This window comes from Amia ocellicauda, chromosome 2 (genome assembly GCF_036373705.1).
Source record: "Amia ocellicauda isolate fAmiCal2 chromosome 2, fAmiCal2.hap1, whole genome shotgun sequence".
Classification (NCBI taxonomy): Eukaryota; Metazoa; Chordata; class Actinopteri; order Amiiformes; family Amiidae; genus Amia; species Amia ocellicauda.
Window position 1 is genome coordinate 33,371,163 of NC_089851.1, and position 21,081 is coordinate 33,392,243.

General features: G+C 37.5%; 1 protein-coding gene across 5 annotated transcripts in view; it reads right to left on the reverse strand.

Moving 5' to 3' along the window:
- LOC136769284 (RNA-binding Raly-like protein) overlaps nt 1-21,081 on the reverse strand; it is a 220,562-nt gene that overhangs the window by 19,988 nt on the left and 179,493 nt on the right. For all 5 annotated transcript variants that reach the window (XM_066723300.1, XM_066723298.1, XM_066723296.1 and 2 more), the window contains 2 exons: nt 9,472-9,547; nt 3,672-3,719 (listed from right to left, as the gene is read on the reverse strand). In XM_066723300.1, coding sequence (XP_066579397.1) covers nt 3,672-3,719; nt 9,472-9,547 — 124 coding nt within the window. The remainder of the gene's footprint in view (nt 1-3,671; nt 3,720-9,471; nt 9,548-21,081) is intronic.

Below are 21,081 nucleotides of genomic sequence, written 5' to 3' on the forward strand. Positions count from 1 at the left end.
TTTTAGTACAGACATTGTGACAGGTGAATACAACACTTAACATCAATATTTCCTATAAATGAATGTTCAAACATTTTTAGCTCTCTCGATTCAGAGTCCTAGGTACACAGACACTGCAAAATTCAATGAAGATCCTTGTACAAAATAATACATTGCCTTAACAACGTGGAAACTGAAAACCTGCAAATTCCAGGCAGTTAAAATTCATTTCAACTAATTTCAATATGAACACAAGCATAATTCACTGCACTACTCATACAATATTTTGGAAATAATACTGCTCTTATCCAGTGGCAGGTCAAATAAAGACATACTAGACGTTGTCAGAACTGATCAGACAGAAGATTAAGCCGTCTTGCATTTACTCCAGGGCTACATAAACTATAGCAACACATAATAAAACTGACCGTCTACAACAGGTCGATCGCGGAGTGCTTGCCAGTCTATTGCAAGATGATTTTTGGACAAGGTATAAATCAATATTCATATTTTAATTTCAGACAGTTCAACACTCATATTGATGTAATATATTCCTATTTTAATGTTCAACAGTCCTCCACTCACATAAATGCCTTGATTGACTGACAAACGCTGACCAGTCCCTATTTATATAATCAAATCAAATTCAGAAAACTTTCTTTCTTCGAGTCTCCCTGTTAGCTCTCTAATGGAACTCTCAGTGAAACTTCTAGAATTAACGATTTTCAAACTATGTGAACAGAAATCACAAATAGCCTGATAGATTTTTTTCTTCTGGTAATATATCAAACAAACAAAAATTAGTGGTGGGACGGATACAAAGAGACAGAAGCTGTATCATTTTCACAAGGAATGGGAAGAGGATTATTTCTTCATTATGTCAAACGCAAAGTGTGTCCGTCTCATCTGCCATGCTAGCATTTCCATCGCAAAGAAGGGCAACCTAGAACGACATTTTAGAACCACACACAAAACCCATGAGAGCGATTTCCTTGCGAAGAGTGAACTACGAAAAAGAAAGGCGCAAGAACTGAAATCTCAACTAGCAGCACAGCAGTCAGTTTTCACGAGACCTACTACCAAAGGGAAGCAGCAACCATAGCATCCTATCATGGGAGTCACGTTCTTGCTAAGTACAAAGTCTTTCAAAGATGGAGAGATGGTCAAGGAGGCATTTATTGAGGCTACAGACTCGCTGTTTGGGGATTTTAAGAATGAGACTGAAATCGTGGCTGCTATGAAGGACATTCAGTTATGCAGAAATACAGTGACAAGGCAATGTGAGGGAATAGTGGAGGATCTTGTAGAAAATCTGAAGAACGATATTGGTGAGTGTGAGTGTTTTTCCCTTCAGATATGGTAGATGTGGCACGTGATGCATTTTTATTTGAATGATATTTCAGGACATGAGTGCAAAAGAGGAACTACTTACTATTTTGCCACTGAAAGGACATACAAGGAGCGAAAATATTTTTCAAGCTTTCATGGAGTTCGCTGACTAGATCCAACTGCCCTTTTATAAGCTTGTCTCCATTACCACTGACTGGGCACCGCTATGGTAGGCCATAGTAGTGGGTTCATTGTATTGTGCAAAAAGAATTACTCTTTTTCTTGACTTTCTTAAATTATCATTGCATAATTCACCAACATGCTTTGTGCGGGAAAATGTTAAACATGAACGAGGTGATGGATATTGCAGTGAGGATCGTGTGTTCGATTCGAGCGAGAAGCCTTCAGCAGAGGCTGTTCTGCGCTCACTTGGAGGAGACTGTAGCGGAGCACACAGAGGTGCTGCTACACAGGGATGTGCGCTGGCTGAGCAGAGGCAAGTTTTTGTGTAAAATCAAAGATTTCCTCCAGCTCTCTAAAAATGCAGAATATGCTCAGCTAGAGGACAAACACTGGTTTCTGGATTTAGTTTTCCTTACTGACATGTTGAATGAACTGAATGTAGAGCTGCTAGGAAAAGAAAAAAATGTAATCGACATGATCAGCTCCGTGAATGCTTTTAAACACAAGCTACAACTGCTGTAAAATAAACTGCAAAGGAAGGACCTGCGCAACTTTCAAAATATGCAATCAGAACTTGAGCATCAGGGCAAAGACACAGCGCAGTTTGACAGTGCACGTTACACTGAGCAAGTACAGAGCATCTCGTCAGAGTCTGACAGACACTTCTCTGACTTTGCGTCACTTGAGCCTGTCGCCACATACATGCGTTTCCCATTTGGCACAGATATAGACATAGGTGACATTGCCTCCAAAGTGGAATCACTTTTTCACCTGGACACAACTGCAGTGGAGAATGAAATTCTCACCCTTCAAAATGTAATTGAGATTAAATCCAGGGCAACCACTCAGATGAAGGGAAAGTTCTGGGAGCTATTTGCTGCAGGAGAAGTATCCCAAAATAAGAAAATGTGGCTTTTACTTGTAAGCCCTTTTTGGATTAACCTACATATGTGATTCTGCATTCTCTCACATGAAGATCATAAAGTCCAAGTACAGATCTACCATAACACATAACATGATGACCACCTAGTGGCCTGCCAGTGACTTGAAACCAGCCGCTACTGCCCTGACTATGAGAAACTAGCTGCCTATCCCAATGCCAGCGGTCACACTAAGATAGGAAATTAATTTATTTAAAATGTTCTAATATGGAAAACCTATTATTGGTCCACTGTATTATAAGAGTAGAGTCCTTTTATTTGATGGTGCTGAGCTTTTGTTTCATAATTGGGACTGGTAGATCTCATCAGGCTGGCAATTGAAAAAGTAGATCTCGCGTGAAAAAAGGTTGGGCACCTCTGGTCTACATAGTGCAGCAGCTGAATGTGTTTGCCTTTGAGCCCTCTATTTCAGAAAGTCTCACTGAGGTCACAAGTTTAACGAGTGGGAAGGTCTGAATGAACTTCCCAGAGAATATTTAACATTTTGAAGCTTCTTCACACATAGCACAAATAACCAAATGGGAATATGGAGGGAGAGATGGACTGAATGGTCTGCTTTGCTCCAAGAAAGACTTTCAAAGCACACAGGAAGGTAGACACTGTGAGGAATTAAACCCATCTGCCGCTGTTGCAAACACATTGTGGGGTTAACATACAGAACACTCCAGTTGCCCACTGCCTTTGAAAAGTGCTGAAATTACTGCTACAGAGACGCAGAGGAAAAGGGCACTTCTAAAGATGTAATTTGTCTTGCGGAATTGAAAAACAAGGGTTAGTTAATCTGCTGCAATAAAAAGAGAGATTAAAAAGAAATGTCAAGAGTGCCCAACGATACACGATGTGCAGAGATGAAAACTTAATATGCAAATCTGTATACTTTCACATTTCTGCTTTCATTTAACTCTCCATATTAAGCAAATAGTGGAGTTATAGTAGACAAATCCAACAGTATACATCAACATATGGTGCTTCAACTGTTTAGGTGACTTGCACATCATTTTCCTTTCATTGCACAGACATCAGAAAGTTCTTAAACTCAGAAGTTGTAAGCCCAGTGCAATTAGTTTCAAGATGTCAAGCTCGCATTAGGGTAAAGTATCGTATATATTTCAGGAATGCTGTTATTTGTGCTTTACATAACTGAAAAGCAAAACATGTCCTTTGTAATTGCATTTAAAATTCTAATACTGGTCAGATTGTATTTGAAAAATGAAATATGTATGAGCCAAGCTGACATACCGATTGTAGAAGTCATCCCTGTAGTAGTCATAATCGAATTCATAACCGCTGTGGAAATAACAGGAAAACAAAACATTAATCTTCTGTTCATTTCTTCTCTATTTTTACTGAACTGGATATTACATTCATACCTGTAAAGAATATTTTAACATAACTTCTGAAATAACCTTGAGACTATGAATAAAAATCAGGTGCTAGTATTACAGGGAGGGAAAAAAGTATTTGATCCCCTGCTGATTTTGAACGTTTGCCCACTGACAAAGAAATGATCAGTCTATAATTTTAATGGTAGGTGTATTTTAACAGTGAGAGACAGAATAACAACAAAAAAATCCAGAAAAACGCATTTCAAAAAAGTTATACATTGATTTGCATGTTAATGAGGGAAATAAGTATTTGACCCCTTCGACTTAGTACTTGCTGGCAAAACCCTTGTTGGCAATCACAGAGGTCAGACGTTTCTTGTAGTTGGCCACCAGATTTGCACACATCTCAGGAGGGATTTTGTCCCACTCCTCTTTGCAGATCCTCTCCAAGTCATTAAGGTTTCGAGGCTGACGTTTGGCAACTCGAACCTTCAGCTCCCTCCACAGATTTTCTATGGGATTAAGGTCTGGAGACTGGCAAGGCCACTCCAGGACCTTAATGTGCTTCTTCGTGAGCCACTCCTTTGTTGCCTTGGCTGTGTGTTTTGGGTCATTGTCATGCTGGAATACCCATCCACGACCCAATTTTCAATGCCCTGGCTGAGGGAAAGAGGTTCTCACCCAAGATTTGACGGTACATGGCCCCGTCCATCGTCCCTTTGATGCGGTGCAGTTGTCCTGTCCCCTTAGCAGAAAAACACCCCCAAAGCATAATGTTTCCACCTCCATGTTTGACGGTGGGGATGGTGTTCTTGGGGTCATTCCTCCTCCTCCAAACACGGCGAGTTGAGTTGATGTCAAAGAGCTCGATTTTGGTCTCATCTGACCACAACACTTTCACCCAGTTCTCCTCTGAATCATTCAGATGTTCATTGGCAAACTTCAGACGGGCCTGTACATGTGCTTTCTTGAGCAGGGGGACCTTGCGGGCGCTGCAGGATTTCAATCCTTCACGGCGTAGTGTGTTACCAATTGTTTTCTTGGTGACTATGGTCCCAGCTGCCTTGAGATCATTAACAAGATCCTCCCGTGTAGTTCTAGGCTGATTCCTCACCGTTCTCATGATCATTGAAACTCCACGAGGTGAGATCTTGCATGGAGCCCCAGACCGAGGGAGACTGACAGTTATTTTGTGTTTCTTCCATTTGCAAATAATTGCACCAACTGTTGTCACCTTCTCACCAAGCTGCTTGGCGATGGTCTTGTAGCCCATTCCAGCCTTGTGTAGGTCTACAATCTTGTCCCTGACATCCTTGGACAGCTCTTTGGTCTTGGCCATGGTGGAGAGTTTGGAATCTGATTGATTGATTGCTTCTGTGGACAGGTGTCTTTTATACAGGTAACGAGCTGAGATTAGAGCACTCCCTTTAAGAGAGTGCCCCTAATCTCAGCTCGTTACCTGTATAAAAGACACCTGGGAGCCAGAAATCTTGCTGATTGATAGGGGATCAAATACTTATTTCCCTCATTAACATGCAAATCAATTTATAACTTTGTTGAAATGTGTTTTTCTGGAATGTGGTCTCTCACTGTTAAAATACACCTAACATTAAAATTATAGACTGATCATTTCTTTGTCGGTGGGCAAACGTACAAAATCAGCAGGGGATAAAATACTTTTTTCCCTCACTGTATGTATCATGCATCTTATGATATATGTTAATATAGGTTTAAAATGGTACAATATCCCTTTCAAATAAACAGAATAAATATTCCAGAGACCTAACCACTATTCCACAACATGTTTCAATGTATTTTTCACTTATGATTCACAGTCACTGAACTTAAAAACATCTTATATTCATGATTAATTTCTCAGCCATGCTGTTTTTATCACAATGATATGAAAAAGGAAATGTTATGTTCTAATGTTATGAATTGAGAAAGACACTTACTTCTACACTCTAAAGAAGGAATGCTTATAGTATATATTCAATAAACTTAAGCCTAACAATTACTCCCTTTGAAAGCTACAATGATTGAAGAATATATGGCTGAAACTGAAAAAGCAGAACACAAATAAGTGATTGTTTAAGTCATAGCCTAGTCTGAACTTAATTAAATGCAGAGCTGTACAAATCTAGCCTTTTGCAGCTACATTCTTACAGTGCTCAGCTTCAGACATGGAAACAATTTTCAATTTGCCCAATTATGTCAATAATTCAATTTGTCAACAAACATCAAATGTACATTAGAAACCACAACCCTCTGAGGCCTCCAGGGACTTGATATTTAAGAGTATTTGTTGGAGAACAGCATGGTCTCAAACAGACTGATTTTACATAACGGTACTGTGCTGACAGTGAGACAACTCAGCGCTCAACCACACAAGTATATAAAATTAATGGACAGACAGACAAACACACTTGCAGAACTTGTTGTACTACCTAATTCTATGGTAAAAGGAAAATAAAAACATTATACACCTAACCTTAATTGGAAGTGATATTTTGGGGTTCGTTTCAAGCCCCCCAAAAATAAGTGAAAAATAGTTTTAAACATTTCAGAGAAAATGTTGTCACTTAATAGAAGACCACAGTTCACAATCACCTTGAAGAAAGGTGGCAAATGCTTGCTTTTAGGAATATATATTAGAAAGAATCACAGCTGAATATGTGATAGGCGCCTACAGCCTGGCAAAGGTAATTATTTTCTCTTTATATAAAAAATGTATTTAAGTTTGAGGAACATTTAATAAGTCAGGTACCACCTTCTTCTGTTTACTTAAAAACATGATTTGAATGCATTGCCATTTGATTTACAAATTTCCATGTTTCACCGGTTCTGTTTAAAATGTTAAGTAACTTATAATTCGGTGGGTTGTTCAGCTGATGGGATATAAAATAACCATTAATGAGTTCATCTGATCCAAAAAACAAGAAAAACATGATATCTGCTCTCCTAGGCAAAAACAATAGCAGGGAATAAATCAATTAAATGGGGGAATAAACGACTGTTCAACGACAGTAGAATTTACATTTAAAATATTTGTAACCTTTTTGTCACTTGTTTTTTATACTCTAATGGTTTTCAATGTAACTGTACATTCCAGATTAATGTTACAGTGCAATTAATCTAAATTAAGCTATACAATTACAAATTAAATTATCCCAATTATCCTTTTTGCACCTGACACATTGCATGTGTTTATACGTTAGCATTCTTACACATATATACATACATACACACATACATAAAAAGTAAAATCAACCCTTTTGTAAGCTATGAGAACTGTAGCATTTATAACAATGGTTATAATAAAAGAAATGTGAACAAATCAATCAATAGTTTATACATATTAAAGTAACAGCCATCAGCCATCAAATAGTAAACTCAGAAGATGAAGAACCACAGAGCACTTCTAAGTTTGTCTCTGGAAGTCATTGATGTTTGTGGGGACACAATGGTTAATGGGAAGGATAGAGCAAAATGGATTGTGGCATCAATCTTCATGTTCTCAATAAAGGTAACTGCTGCGACAGAGGAATTTTATGCTTCAGACCATTATTTCCCCAGGTGCAGCAGCTGTTTGTGCTCCTTTTTTAATGGACAATACGTGATCGTATTAAGCAAAGACTGTCAAGGATTTCCATGATGAGTAAGGTATTATCAGGATGGACAGGCCTTCAAGGTCAAATCATCTCACCCATTTATGGGATACGTCTTGCTTCTGGAAGGTATAGCTAGCTATATCTCTAATGAGAGAAGCCTTTTGGGCATGTCATTACTGCACACAGAAGCACAAAGACACACCAGTCACACCAAGACACAGAATAAGCATCTTGATTTCTAACCAGTTGCATAACTGTACATTGAAAATAATGTACTTGAAAATGCCTTTTTTATTTTTTATAATTTGAAAAAAAGGTACACATCTGAATGCAAATCACAGTCTCAGTCAAAAATATGTGAAGCTTGTTTTCAAATGTTACAGATCTTTATTTGGTAGGACAAAAATCAACATTTGAAAACATGCTTCACATGGGACTGTGGTTAGTTATACATGATGGGGACTATTCCTTGCTCTTCCAGGATTTCAAAAATAATGATAATCTTAAAGTATACTTCAAGATATGGTTGTTCAGTATCTTCAGTTTAGGCAGCAATCCAACATTTTAAATCAGATCCATAGGCTTCTGTCTTGTGCACAGCTTAAAACAATCACAGATGGCTTATACAGAGAAATACACTTCTATTATCTTTTAATCACCAGACTCCACTTTATGAAAACAGTACAAACATAGCAAATGTTACTTTAGCACAGCTTGCTTTCTTATAGATAGAATCACAACTCTAAAAATAAACTCAGTAAAACTAAATAAATTATGCTTTTACGTTGGGTTGTGAATGTGAATAAGCAACAGTAGTCTTGCAATTCAAACAAAGAAAATTAAATTAGGGAAAACCAACATGCTGTAGAATGTGTAGAATAAAGATGGTATGTGTACTTAATGGAACATTAGCATAATGTCTGGTCATTGTGAGATGTACAGATGTTTTCCTAAACATTGAAAATGAAGTGACTGCACACACAAAACATACTATCTGAGAAACGTGTTCCAAGGCTGTCCTACATTCAGAATAGCGTCACAAATAAACTATAAAAAAAATAAGTGGCATTGACAACACATTCTTGAAAGGAGGTATGGTAAATTAAGAATCAGCATCTGTAAAAAAACAAAAAAAACAAAACAAAAAAAAAAAAACAGGAAAACTTGATAATTTTAATTGAAAACAAACAAAAATGTGAAGAAAAATACAAGTGTGATTGGGCAGTCATTTGGTATTTTATTCTATACATTACAGCATATACACACACAACTCCGTAAATATTAATCTCTCTCTCTCTCTTATATATTATATATATATATATATATATATATATGAATCTTATTTTTTTTCTCCTCTCAATTGACACTATTTTGGTCTGCCTTTCAAGATGTATATTGTAAAATATACATCTAAGGATCTGATTAAAATGGTAATTTAGACCTATTGTTAAGATTTTTTTTTAAAGGTTATAAAAAACAGAAGAACCTGTAGGTCTTTAGTATCACTGATATTAATGACAAATTAATGACTGAAATAATTCTAACTAAATATGAAAGGAAGAGCTGTGCAGCCATTAGGGGAGTATTAAAGCTACCAATTCAATTAATGTGAGTTTCGTTTTCTCTAGATACTTTCTAAATAGAAGTTTCTGAAAAATATGAATTTGAGCAACTTTCAAAGTTTTTGGCTGCAGAGCAAAATTTGCCCTACTTTACCAACTCATGACTAATTTTACAGAAGAAAACAGTCTTGATATCTACATAGATTATAATTTGTCACACCTTTAAACAGTAACAATTAGACCTACTCTCACTAAATGGGGAGATAGTGCTGCTTTGAAGCAAAACGCTTTGATAAAATCCTAAAGAACTGATTTTGCACATGATTATTGTAAAACTATATTCATATAAAGGAGTCAAAATATTAGAATATAAATCTGCACCTTACAAAATCTGAATTGCTATGAAAAACATCTATATAGGCCTATATTCTCCTAATGAGTATCAGGGACACAAAAGGTGGGGTAGAGCTCCGAAAGTGAGTGAAAGATATAGGAGGGATAGAAAACCACATTTTTTAGTATCCACATAGAATAATCTCACCTATAAACTGCAGAGAGAGGTCGCTTGGATCCAGCTTTGGGTCTGTAAGGTTTAGGCTCCCCAGCCATATTAATATCTACAACAGAAACAAACAGTACATTTATATTTGAACATCTGTACACTGTGCATTCACATTTCAAAAATAGATAAATACAATGTTTGTCCACGGGTACATACAGGCCGCATAATTGGTGCAATCCTTTATTATTTAAGCCAGTAAGCCTGATGCCAGACTTCAAAGCATACATCTATATATATATATATATATATATATATATATATATATATATATATATATATATATATATATATATATATATATATATATATATATATACACACACACACACACACACACACATCATATATATATATATATATATATATATATCTATCTATATCTATATCTATATCTATATATATATATATATATATATCTATATATACACACTCACCTAAAGGATTATTAGGAACACCATACTAATACTGTGTTTGACCCCCTTTCGCCTTCAGAACTGCCTTAATTCTACGTGGCATTGATTCAACAAGGTGCTGAAAGCATTCTTTAGAAATGTTGGCCCATATTGATAGGATAGCATCTTGCAGTTGATGGAGATTTGTGGGATGCACATCCAGGGCACGAAGCTCCCGTTCCACCACATCCCAAAGATGCTCTATTGGGTTGAGATCTGGTGACTGTGGGGGCCAGTTTAGTACAGTGAACTCATTGTCATGTTCAAGAAACCAATTTGAAATGATTCGACCTTTGTGACATGGTGCATTATCCTGCTGGAAGTAGCCATCAGAGGATGGGTACATGGTGGTCATAAAGGGATGGACATGGTCAGAAACAATTCTCAGGTAGGCCGTGGCATTTAAACGATGCCCAATTGGCACTAAGGGGCCTAAAGTGTGCCAAGAAAACATCCCCCACACCATTACACCACCACCACCAGCCTGCACAGTGGTAACAAGGCATGATGGATCCATGTTCTCATTCTGTTTATGCCAAATTCTGACTCTACCATCTGAATGTCTCAACAGAAATCGAGACTCATCAGACCAGGCAACATTTTTCCAGTCTTCAACTGTCCAATTTTGGTGAGCTTGTGCAAATTGTAGCCTCTTTTTCCTATTTGTAGTGGAGATGAGTGGTACCCGGTGGGGTCTTCTGCTGTTGTAGCCCATCCGCCTCAAGGTTGTACGTGTTGTGGCTTCACAAATGCTTTGCTGCATACCTCGGTTGTAACGAGTGGTTATTTCAGTCAAAGTTGCTCTTCTATCAGCTTGAATCAGTCGGCCCATTCTCCTCTGACCTCTAGCATCAACAAGGCATTTTCGCCCACAGGACTGCCGCATACTGGATGTTTTTCCCTTTTCACACCATTCTTTGTAAACCCTAGAAATGGTTGTGCGTGAAAATCCCAGTAACTGAGCAGATTGTGAAATACTCAGACCGGCCCGTCTGGCACCAACAACCATGCCACGCTCAAAATTGCTTAATTCACCTTTCTTTCCCATTCAGACATTCAGTTTGGAGTTCAGAAGATTGTCTTGACCAGGACCACACCCCTAAATGCATTGAAGCAACTGCCATGTGATTGGTTGGTTAGATAATTGCATTAATGAGAAATTGAACAGGTGTTCCTAATAATCCTTTAGGTGAGTGTATATATATATATATATATATACACCTATATAGCCAATTGCCAATACATAAATGTCAATAGAAGTGTATACATTTAAAAAAAAAAAGACTACTGTGAGGCTCTGCCTATATTCTTACAGTTACTGAAAGGTCTACTTTGTCATTATTCATCAAGTTAAAAAAGGTTGGGTTATGAATTGGCTTCAGACAATAACGGTATTGATAAGCAAATTAACTGCATTAAATCTTTTTCACAAAGAGCATTTCCGAAGCCATATGTTGGATGAATCCCATTGGTTAAAAGAAAATTGGCCTACACTGATATTTCCATTTCTGCCCCTCAGGTCTGCTACCTGTGAAACTTTGGCACTATGCTAACAGCACATTTTATGATGGTTATACAAATCTTCTGTGAATGTATTAAACAGTTCTTATGATGTGCAGATTGGTGCATACTGTCATTTACAAACTTTTGGTAATTCTAAGTAAAAGTGGGCAACAAAATACATTAATTTCGTTTTAATGTATATTCCCTCTTTCATTCCCCAAATTAATTTCAAAAACATAGAAACTTAAATCATGTTAACTTTATTTTCTACATTAAAGCCAGAACGAGATCAAAACCTCAGCCTAATGGCAAATCTCAAATTAAAAATAGTGGCCTTTTGAATATTATGTCTTCTTGCAGGGGAAATTCTTCACCAGAATTTAGATTTCATCCAGGCCTTAGTTAGGAGGACAGCAGAAAAGGGAATAAAATATCCCTGTAGTAATAGTTTGCACAAAAACATAGGTCTTTATGGCTGAATGTCACACCTATCTGCAGCTTCCCGTTACACTACTTGCGAACCCAAATTAAATCTGAAGGAAGAAATAATTATACCATTAACATCAAATCATGTTTAGTTTACTATAACTTCAGAATAATTTATATAACTGACATTCTAATCTACACCTGCTTTAATAACAGAGACCCTAAAGACAACATATGTTTATTATAATTCAGCACTATGTATTTATTCAAATTTTGAATCCTTGTGCACATTTCTTTTCCTCCAAATTAAACCTTTGCCAAAAAATAAAAATACATAAACATAACACTTCTAAAATGAGCTAGGAAACACTTAATTTCATTTTGAATACACATGGAAAATATGAACAGTAAACCTAATGGAAATTAATTGATTCTGGCAACCATGCTACTTGTAACATGGTATTACCCATGTGGTAAAAGCAGTATTTATGCTGTAATGTACTTTGAAATAAAGGGACTGGCTTTTTTAATTAATGCACTTTCCAACTTCAAAATGTACAGTGAAAGAAACAGCAGGATCTTAATTAAGAACACAACATCCTTTGAAATGTACAACTGTTTTTCAATGAAACTTTTCACTTTTTCCATTTTAGCATATGTTTATCATATTTGTCCAACAAAAAATAATCATTGTAAACCAGTGTTGCATGTGGCGCTCTCTCTCTGTATACAAAACAAATAACAAAAAACGCATTCTGTAACATTTTCTAGAGAGCATGACACGCAAGCTGACACAGGCTGTGAGAGCCATGCAAAACAATCATGAAGAGAGACACGTTCTGAGAATAGAAATAGAAATAAGTCATCCTGCCAATGTGGAGAATGTGATTTACTGCATTGCTTTGTATAAAGAAAAAAAGAAAAAAGAAAAAAATCTGGGGGTCCCGGGGAGGGCAGCAATTTCTCAGCCTGATTGATAGCTGCTCCTTCCCTCGTATCTTTTGTGCTGAAGAAGAGCGATTGTATCTGGTCCTTGTTTTCGCTTCTGTCTCCTATTATCACCCTTGAATGGGTTTCAAGGTCATATATATTGCGCTGTCAACACTATCAATGGTGAGAAAGGTTTAGAAAGTTATCTAATGTAAAGTAATCTCATGCATCTGCTAATGCCAATAGGTGCTGATGTCTGCAGACTTGGTTACCACAGAATGATAAAATCCTTTCCCCATTCAAAAACAAATTCATATAGGCCAGCTTTTATAGTAGTAACAGCAAATCGCAGGTTAACATACTGTTTTAGCATAGTTTAGCCTTCAAAAGCCTTCCTTCATAGTGATTTTGTTCCCTCTGGTCTACAACACAAGTTTTCTATAATACCGTGTGTATATAATCATTTTGAGTATGCCCTGTAATTTCATAAATCTAGTTTGATATACACTAAACTCCCGTATTGCGTAATCTGTTTAAAAAGATGTGTTTTGAGTTAAAACCCCACACTTCTATGACAGAAGAGGATCAAACCCACAGAACATGCATGTGCTGTACGGTTTGTACTTGATTTTACAACCCAGGCTGGCAATTACATTTCTCTACTGATTCTGTAGCAGCAGTAGTCTGGGACATAAAATATGCCCAACAATAGATTCTAAAAATTGAACGGTTTCATTCGATTTATTGCTAAAATATGTTCTGTAGTTAAAAAAAATGCGGGGGAAAATAGATTTACTGCTGATCTCAGTTACCACTTTACTGTTGTGAGAGATGCTATTCCCTTGAGGTGTATGGTTTCAGCAACCAAGGAAATCACTTCGCTGCATGACCGCAATGGCCCGCAAATTGTTATTGCTATTCTGTCAGAACTACCTCTTGGCTCTTACATGCTGATAGCTTTGGTACAACAGACACTTCCCCTCAGCTAAAGAAAGTTATACAGGACGAGTGTAGGTCCTGGTTTTGATAGCCTCAAGCTCCAGAAATTAAATACCTTTGCAGAAAATGCTCACAGAAATAAGATGCCTGAAATCTTGGTTGTTTGTTGCCTGTCAAAGCTATGAATGCATATAAAAGCCATATTTTATTTTATCTTAATATTGTGTTAGGGTAACATACAACCAAAGCATTTGCTTGTGCATTTATGCATTCAAATTCCAAAACAAATCATTACACCAAAAGCATGGACATATCAATATCAACATTATATTCAGGTCTTTATGGCACCATTATGTAGGATAGTAGGGTGACACATTATGTTTATAGTGTGTACATTTCTGTATAGTGGGCCATCTTCTAAAATAACATGCTTTTGGGGGTTTTGCTGCATGCCTGCAAGTAAGGTATACAAAAAGCCACATAAGGACAAGTATGCTGGATGACTTCTTGGAAACATTAGTTCCTTGAGTGTATTAGCACTCCCTAAAGGAATGAACAGCAGCTACACAGAGGCACTCAGCCATCTTTCAATCACTGGCAGAAGAAAAATGAATGAGGCTTGTCAACTCTCAGCAAATGGGAAGTGCTGAGCAACCAAGATATACTGGCATGTGTATCCTTTAAAAGTGATCTGGTCTGACCCAAAATCAGATACAAAGCCAAAATACAGTGTGAACCTATTAATGACTAAGACATGACACTGTGGCAGGAAAATAAATCAGTGGAGTGCATCTGATTTTACTGCTGGAGAGACCTAATGAATGTTTTGTTTTTTTCTTGTTTTTTTTTTAAATTGGAGTTAATCACTAATTTGACCTTTCTCTGACCTTGCAACAGCAATGTAACAGTGCCAATTTTTAAATGTACTAAATTCTGTAGTTTTTAAACAAGGAATAATCTTATTAAGAATACTCTTCTTTTCTAGCAGTTTTTGTTACAACACTAAATTAACTGGATTTTCTACAATATAGGCTTAATCAATGATAAAAGCAAACAGAATATCAGGTGTTCTCAATTGTTTATTATCCTTTTTAAAGGCGTTTGACATTGGGCTGAACATCTTTAAATAATAAAGCAAACATAAGTATACCAAAATGGTATAATTTAAGACACTTAAATGTCTTGGCATTTGGTTTGCACCATGCAAATGAAGCATTCATATATTTTATGTCAATATTATATATTTAGTCAATTTCACTTGCTGCAAATATAACAAAGAAATATAAATATTTTACACGATTAAAATTTGATTTTGGAAACACCCAAGTGAGACACCAGGCAAAACCCTCTGCTCGTAGTGTAGTTCGAGCCCAACAGTCCACACTTCACTGGTCTGACACATTGCCATGTCCTTGCCCACTGTGAATAGTGCACTTTGCCAGATGCTGTCAGAGTTGGGTGTGCTTTGAGTCAGTCACATTTTCCTCAACTACCCATACACAGCAACTCCAGTGGACTGACAGTGTGGAAAAAGCGCAGATGGCGTAACAACTACATCAGCAGAAGCCTCTTTTGTGGAACTACACTCGAACACCGAATCCATGCACTTACTGCAAAATGCTGTATCAAGATGAGGCCAGAAATTCTTGAAGATTCGTACTTGCCCTCGGTTTGACTCCTGAACTACTTTTCTGGACACAAGAAAACTTTCTTGAATTCTTTCCTTTTAATGAGGTTACTGTGTCATTAGCCTTAAATGTCTTTATGATGGATGCTAAGGTCAAACCTGGGATGTTCTCTTTCTTAATGACATCATTTTTCATAGCTGTCAACAAACCTGTGGCTGTTGATAACCTTTTTGCTCAAGATCATCAGACAAAAATCTGACTTTCAGCACAATAACGAAAGCTCCCAACTGGTTTAGGTCTGTGTGCACCATGTGTTTCTACCAAATGGCATTGAAGAAAACTTCCAAAAGCATATTGATTTAACTTAATATTATTGAGAAGGAGCATGATTTCATACATTGTGACTAAACTATAAGCAAAGTTAGTAATTTAATATGAATCCAGTTATGGACCATAAGCACAACATAATGCTTCTCAAAGTCACCTCTAAGTCTGGTAAAAAAAATGTAAAGCCCTTAATAGGAAAATAACTGCATTCCCTGGAGTTGAAAATACCAATTTTATTTGAAGCATTCCTATGCAGCATTATTTTCTAAAAGTCTACCTCCCATCAATATTCACCTATTATTCCCCAAACCACCCTTTAAGCAAGGCTTGAACATCAACCACACAAATAAAAAAAAATCTGCAACAGGAATTCTCTGCAAGTCGCAGGCACAGAAATACAGCAAGCCATCAGCTCCTGTTTCCACCAGCTCCCTGCTGTTATGCACATCCTTTTGATTCTCTGGAAAAGCATTTGCTATTAATCTTGATCTCCATGCAGTTAGCATTGCTTTACTCCACTCTTAATGATATTCCAATGAATGTATAAATTTACAGAACATCTGAATACATGCCCATTGTACATTTAGGCCTAAGTGCACTCATTAGCTTAACATTAAACCTTCATCCTCTCTGCATCAGCCATTAATTCTGAATTCACTTCTAAAAAGCTTAAGATGGCAAATATCTCACATGTAATGGTTAACAGATATTTTAACACCACCGTAGAGCATTCCACAAATTATTTTCGGTCAAGCTTTTGGAACAGAAATACTTTATTATGAACTGAAATAGAACAAGACACGCAGCCATTAAGCACGGTTTGTGGCTTTTTCACAGGCTTCCACAAACTGATTTGCAGCTCTGCGACTAAAACCTACAGAAATCTCCACCCACCCCCCACCAGTGTTGTGCTGAATACTATACAGACAAAATCAACTTTTTGTTTTCAGCAAATGTTCCTAACTCTCCTGCTCTTGTTCCTCCAATCAAGCACAGTTCAATTAATTTCATTTCAGCCTAATCACAGCTCTCCACTGTATGTGAACTAAACTAAAGGGAAAAAATTGGGCAACTTTATAAGTGTCCAAGCTTATTATAAATTAATTTGTAGCATAATTATAATAACTCTTATTTCAGAGAGAGATAATTAAAATGACAGCCAGACAGCTCTTTAGAAGGTCAAAAGTGAATACTGCAAATTGGCCGTCCAGAGTATTATTTTCACTTTAAAAGATAACAGTCTGAAAGCGGTTCAGCATTCAAAGGGAAGTGGATGAAAGGCAGGGATATTACCACGGATGACACAATTGGAAGAGAGAAAGTTTTTATTCCAAATTGGTCGAATAAAATCCGAACGAGTAATCAATACATTACAGCCTCTTAACATTTTGCGTTACAAACCTGCACTTGATTAGAGCTACACACTTTTATCTGGCTTTACACTGGGAGAAAATTGTAGCGGGGGTCGAAATAATATAGTGAGAAATAAACGTAGCCCTCAAATTTACAAACTGTCACTTCGTCTGTAGATTTCTCTAAAGATAGCTGAGGTGCAGACGTTAAATGAAGGGATGTCATTTTGTTGATGAAACCACATTGCTTATTAAGCAAAAAATGTAACTGCAAGACATACAATTCTATTTCGAGTCGCAACAGAAGCTCATGTTATAAACAATTTAATGCTTTGATGCTCTTAAGTCAAGGTTCAACAGTATTATCTGACTAACCGCTTAATCTGCTTCTTCCAGAAAAGACTGGAATGACCTTCAGATTGAAAAATGTTCAGCTTTTTTAAACATTACACACATTCCTTCTAATCAGCTAATTCAGATGACATCTCTACAGATCACTAACTTCATTATGACACCGGGGTTTTTCATGACACTTTTTAATAGAACAGAACATTCTCACCCCCCACCACCACCCCAAGAGGTTTTTTTTTCTTGTTGGGACATTTGTTTCCGCATTTACAGTATTTGTATTACAGTAGAAAAGTCATGGTCTGATTCTACAGTTTTTGCACGCTCGTCTGTGCTGCTTCGTTGCTAAGAGACATCCTTTCCTGGTTACCTCTGTGTGCAGTGAGGCCGCCTCTGCAGAGACTCCTGCCGAAGTCACGGGGCAAAAAGGGCTACTTCAAATTAAAACGTTCAAATGAAATAAAGAAAAACATACCAATCAGTACATATTCTGATTATTATTCATTATTTATAAACTGAAGAACACTATCGATCTGGCGTCAATAAACAAACATTTCTGACACCATGCATTTCTTTGCATGAATTCAAGGCATAGACAGGAAAGAAACATGTATGACACTTTCCTGAATGCCACAGTAGATGGGAGCACACTGGACAAACTAATTAGACTTGGAAAAACAAATACGCACCCACAATATATTGTGCTGTTCATCCAAATGGTGCATACATGTATACATATATATGAGAGGGAGAGAGAGAGAGAATTCACAAAATCGGTTTGTCTTACAGCTGTTATTAGGAACAAGGTATCTATGATAAGGGCATCTGCCAAGAAATACAAATATTATTAATAATAATAATAATAATAATAATAATAATATTATTATCTGTATATCAAGACTCTCAGAGTAGAGGAGACAAGATTTCAAAATACAGCCATATCAGTGCACTCCCAAACCATATGCAAAAAAGTGCCAATGTTACCCTGAGGACAAAGCATAGATACAGTGGGAAAAAAGTATCTGATCCCCTGCTGATTTTGTACGTTTGCCCACTGACAAAGAAATGATCAGTCTATAATTTTAATGGTAGGTGTATTTTAACAGTGAGACAGAATAACAACAAAAAAATCCAGAAAAACGCATTTCAAAAAAGTTATACATTGATTTGCATGTTAATGAGGGAAATAAGTATTTGACCCCTTCGACTTAGTACTTGGTGGCAAAACCCTTGTTGGTAATCACAGAGGTCAGACGTTTCTTGTAGTTGGCCACCAGGTTTGCACACATCTCAGGAGGGATTTTGTCCCACTCCTCTTTGCAGATCCTCTCCAAGTCATTAAGGTTTCGAGACTGACGTTTGGCAACTCGAACCTTCAGCTCGCTCCACAGATTTTATATGGGATTAAGGTCTGGAGACTGGCTAGGCCACTCCAGGACCTTAATGTGCTTCTTCTTGAGCCACTCCTTTGTTGCCTTGGCTGTGTGTTTTGGGTCATTGTCATGCTGGATTACCCATCCATGACCCATTTTCAATGCCCTGGCTGAGGGAAGGAGGTCCTCACCCAAGATTTGACGGTACATGGCCCCGTCCATCGTCCCTTTGATGCGGTGCAGTTGTCCTGTCCCCTTAGCAGAAAAACACCCCCAAAGCATAATGTTTCCACCGCCATGTTTGACGGTGGGGATAGTGTTCTTGGGGTCATTCCTCCTCCTCCAAACACGGCGAGTTGAGTTGATGCCAAAGAGCTCGATTTTGGTCTCATCTGACCACAACACTTTCACCCAGTTCTCCTCTGAATCATTCAGATGCTCATTGGCAAACTTCAGACGGGCCTGTACATGTGCTTTCTTGAGCGGGGGGACCTTGCGGGCGCTGCAGGATTTCAGTCCTTCACGACGTAGTGTGTTACCAATTATTTTCTTGGTGACTATGGTCCCAGCTGCCTTGAGATCATTAACAAGATCCTCCCGTGTAGTTCTAGGCTGATTCCTCACCGTTCTCATGATCATTGAAACTCCACGAGGTGAGATCTTGCATGGAGCCCCAGACCGAGGGAGACTGACAGTTATTTTGTGTTTCTTCCATTTGCAAATAATTGCACCAACTGTTGTCACCTTCTCACCAAGCTGCTTGGCGATGGTCTTGTAGCCCATTCCAGCCTTGTGTAGGTCTACAATCTTGTCCCTGACATCCTTGGACAGCTCTTTGGTCTTGGCCATGATGGAGAGTTTGGAATCTGATTGATTGATTCCTTCTGTGGACAGGTGTCTTTTATACAGGTAACGAGCTGAGATTAGGAGCACTCCCTTTAAGAGAGTGCTCCTAATTTCAGCTCGTTACCTGTATAAAAGACACCTGGGAGCCAGAAATCTTGCTGATTGATAGGGGATCAAATACTTATTTCCCTCACTGTAAAGGATCAGGAGTTAATCTGAGATCGTCTACAAGGAGATGTATATATTATAAGGATATGGTTGTAGTGTGTGCGTGTGTATGTTTATTATTATTATTGGACAACAAATCAGCCATGTCAGAATTTGTAACAAACTCCCAGCGATGTAGCTGAAGCTGAAAATTTGGAAACATTTTAAAATCGACTGGATAGGATCCTTGGATCACTTAGTTATTAATGGACACCAAATGACTATGATGGGTTGAATGGCCTCCTCTCGTTTGTACAGTTTCTTATGTTCTTATGTTTAAGAGCTTTGTTAAATCTAAAAAGTAGATCAATAGATACTCGAAGAAGTCAAAATTGATGTCTATCTAGTATAACAAATCAGGGGAGAATAAGATATTATGGAGAAAAAAAAACGAAGAGTAAAAATGGGATGCAGTGCATTTGGAAGCAACAGTAACACTGTTGAAAGGAAATCTACCCACTTGCCTGAAGATAAAAGTATTTGATCAATGCATAGTACCAGTGCACACTTATGATGTGAAACCTGATCAGTTAATGCAAAATGATACAGAAACTGCATCCGATACAAAGAAACATGGAAAGATTTATGCTTGGAACAACAAGAGATAGAAAAGGAAATGGATAGTTCTGAGCAGGGGATAAAATTAACTTTTTTGGCCACTAGCCACTGTGTCTGGTAGAAGGAAGGAAAAAAACTTACCAGTTACTTGGTATTTTTACCAGCCAAAGGGAAACATCACCAGAAATACATGAGGGTGTATAAATGTGTCGTGAACATGTTAAAACATGACATTTATTCAGGTAATTAATCACAATAACAAAAGCTAATCCCACACCTGTACAGACTCTTAGACAGGTGCGCATGAGGGAAAAGGATCTGGACAGAAAAAACATGCTCCCACACACTTTCTACTTGCAAGTGTTAAAAGGTCTTTTACCAAAACATCGCATTCTATTGAATTATAACACTTGCAAGTAGAGACAGCGTACGGGAGCATCGTTTTCAAATTAATCAATCTCATATGAAATAACATGGCAGCTAATGGGGATCTGACACACTAACACATGAGATGGGGTGTTATATGGTGACACACTGTTGCTCTTCATCCTCCTCTTCCTCTTGCCTGCTACTCCCTTCTCTGGCTTTCCACGTGTCATTAAAAGTCATTACATTTCAAAGTATTTTCTTAAGGCACTTAAAAGTCATTCAAATGAATGTTGTCATTAAAAGTCATTGTTTATAAGCTACAACATAAAAG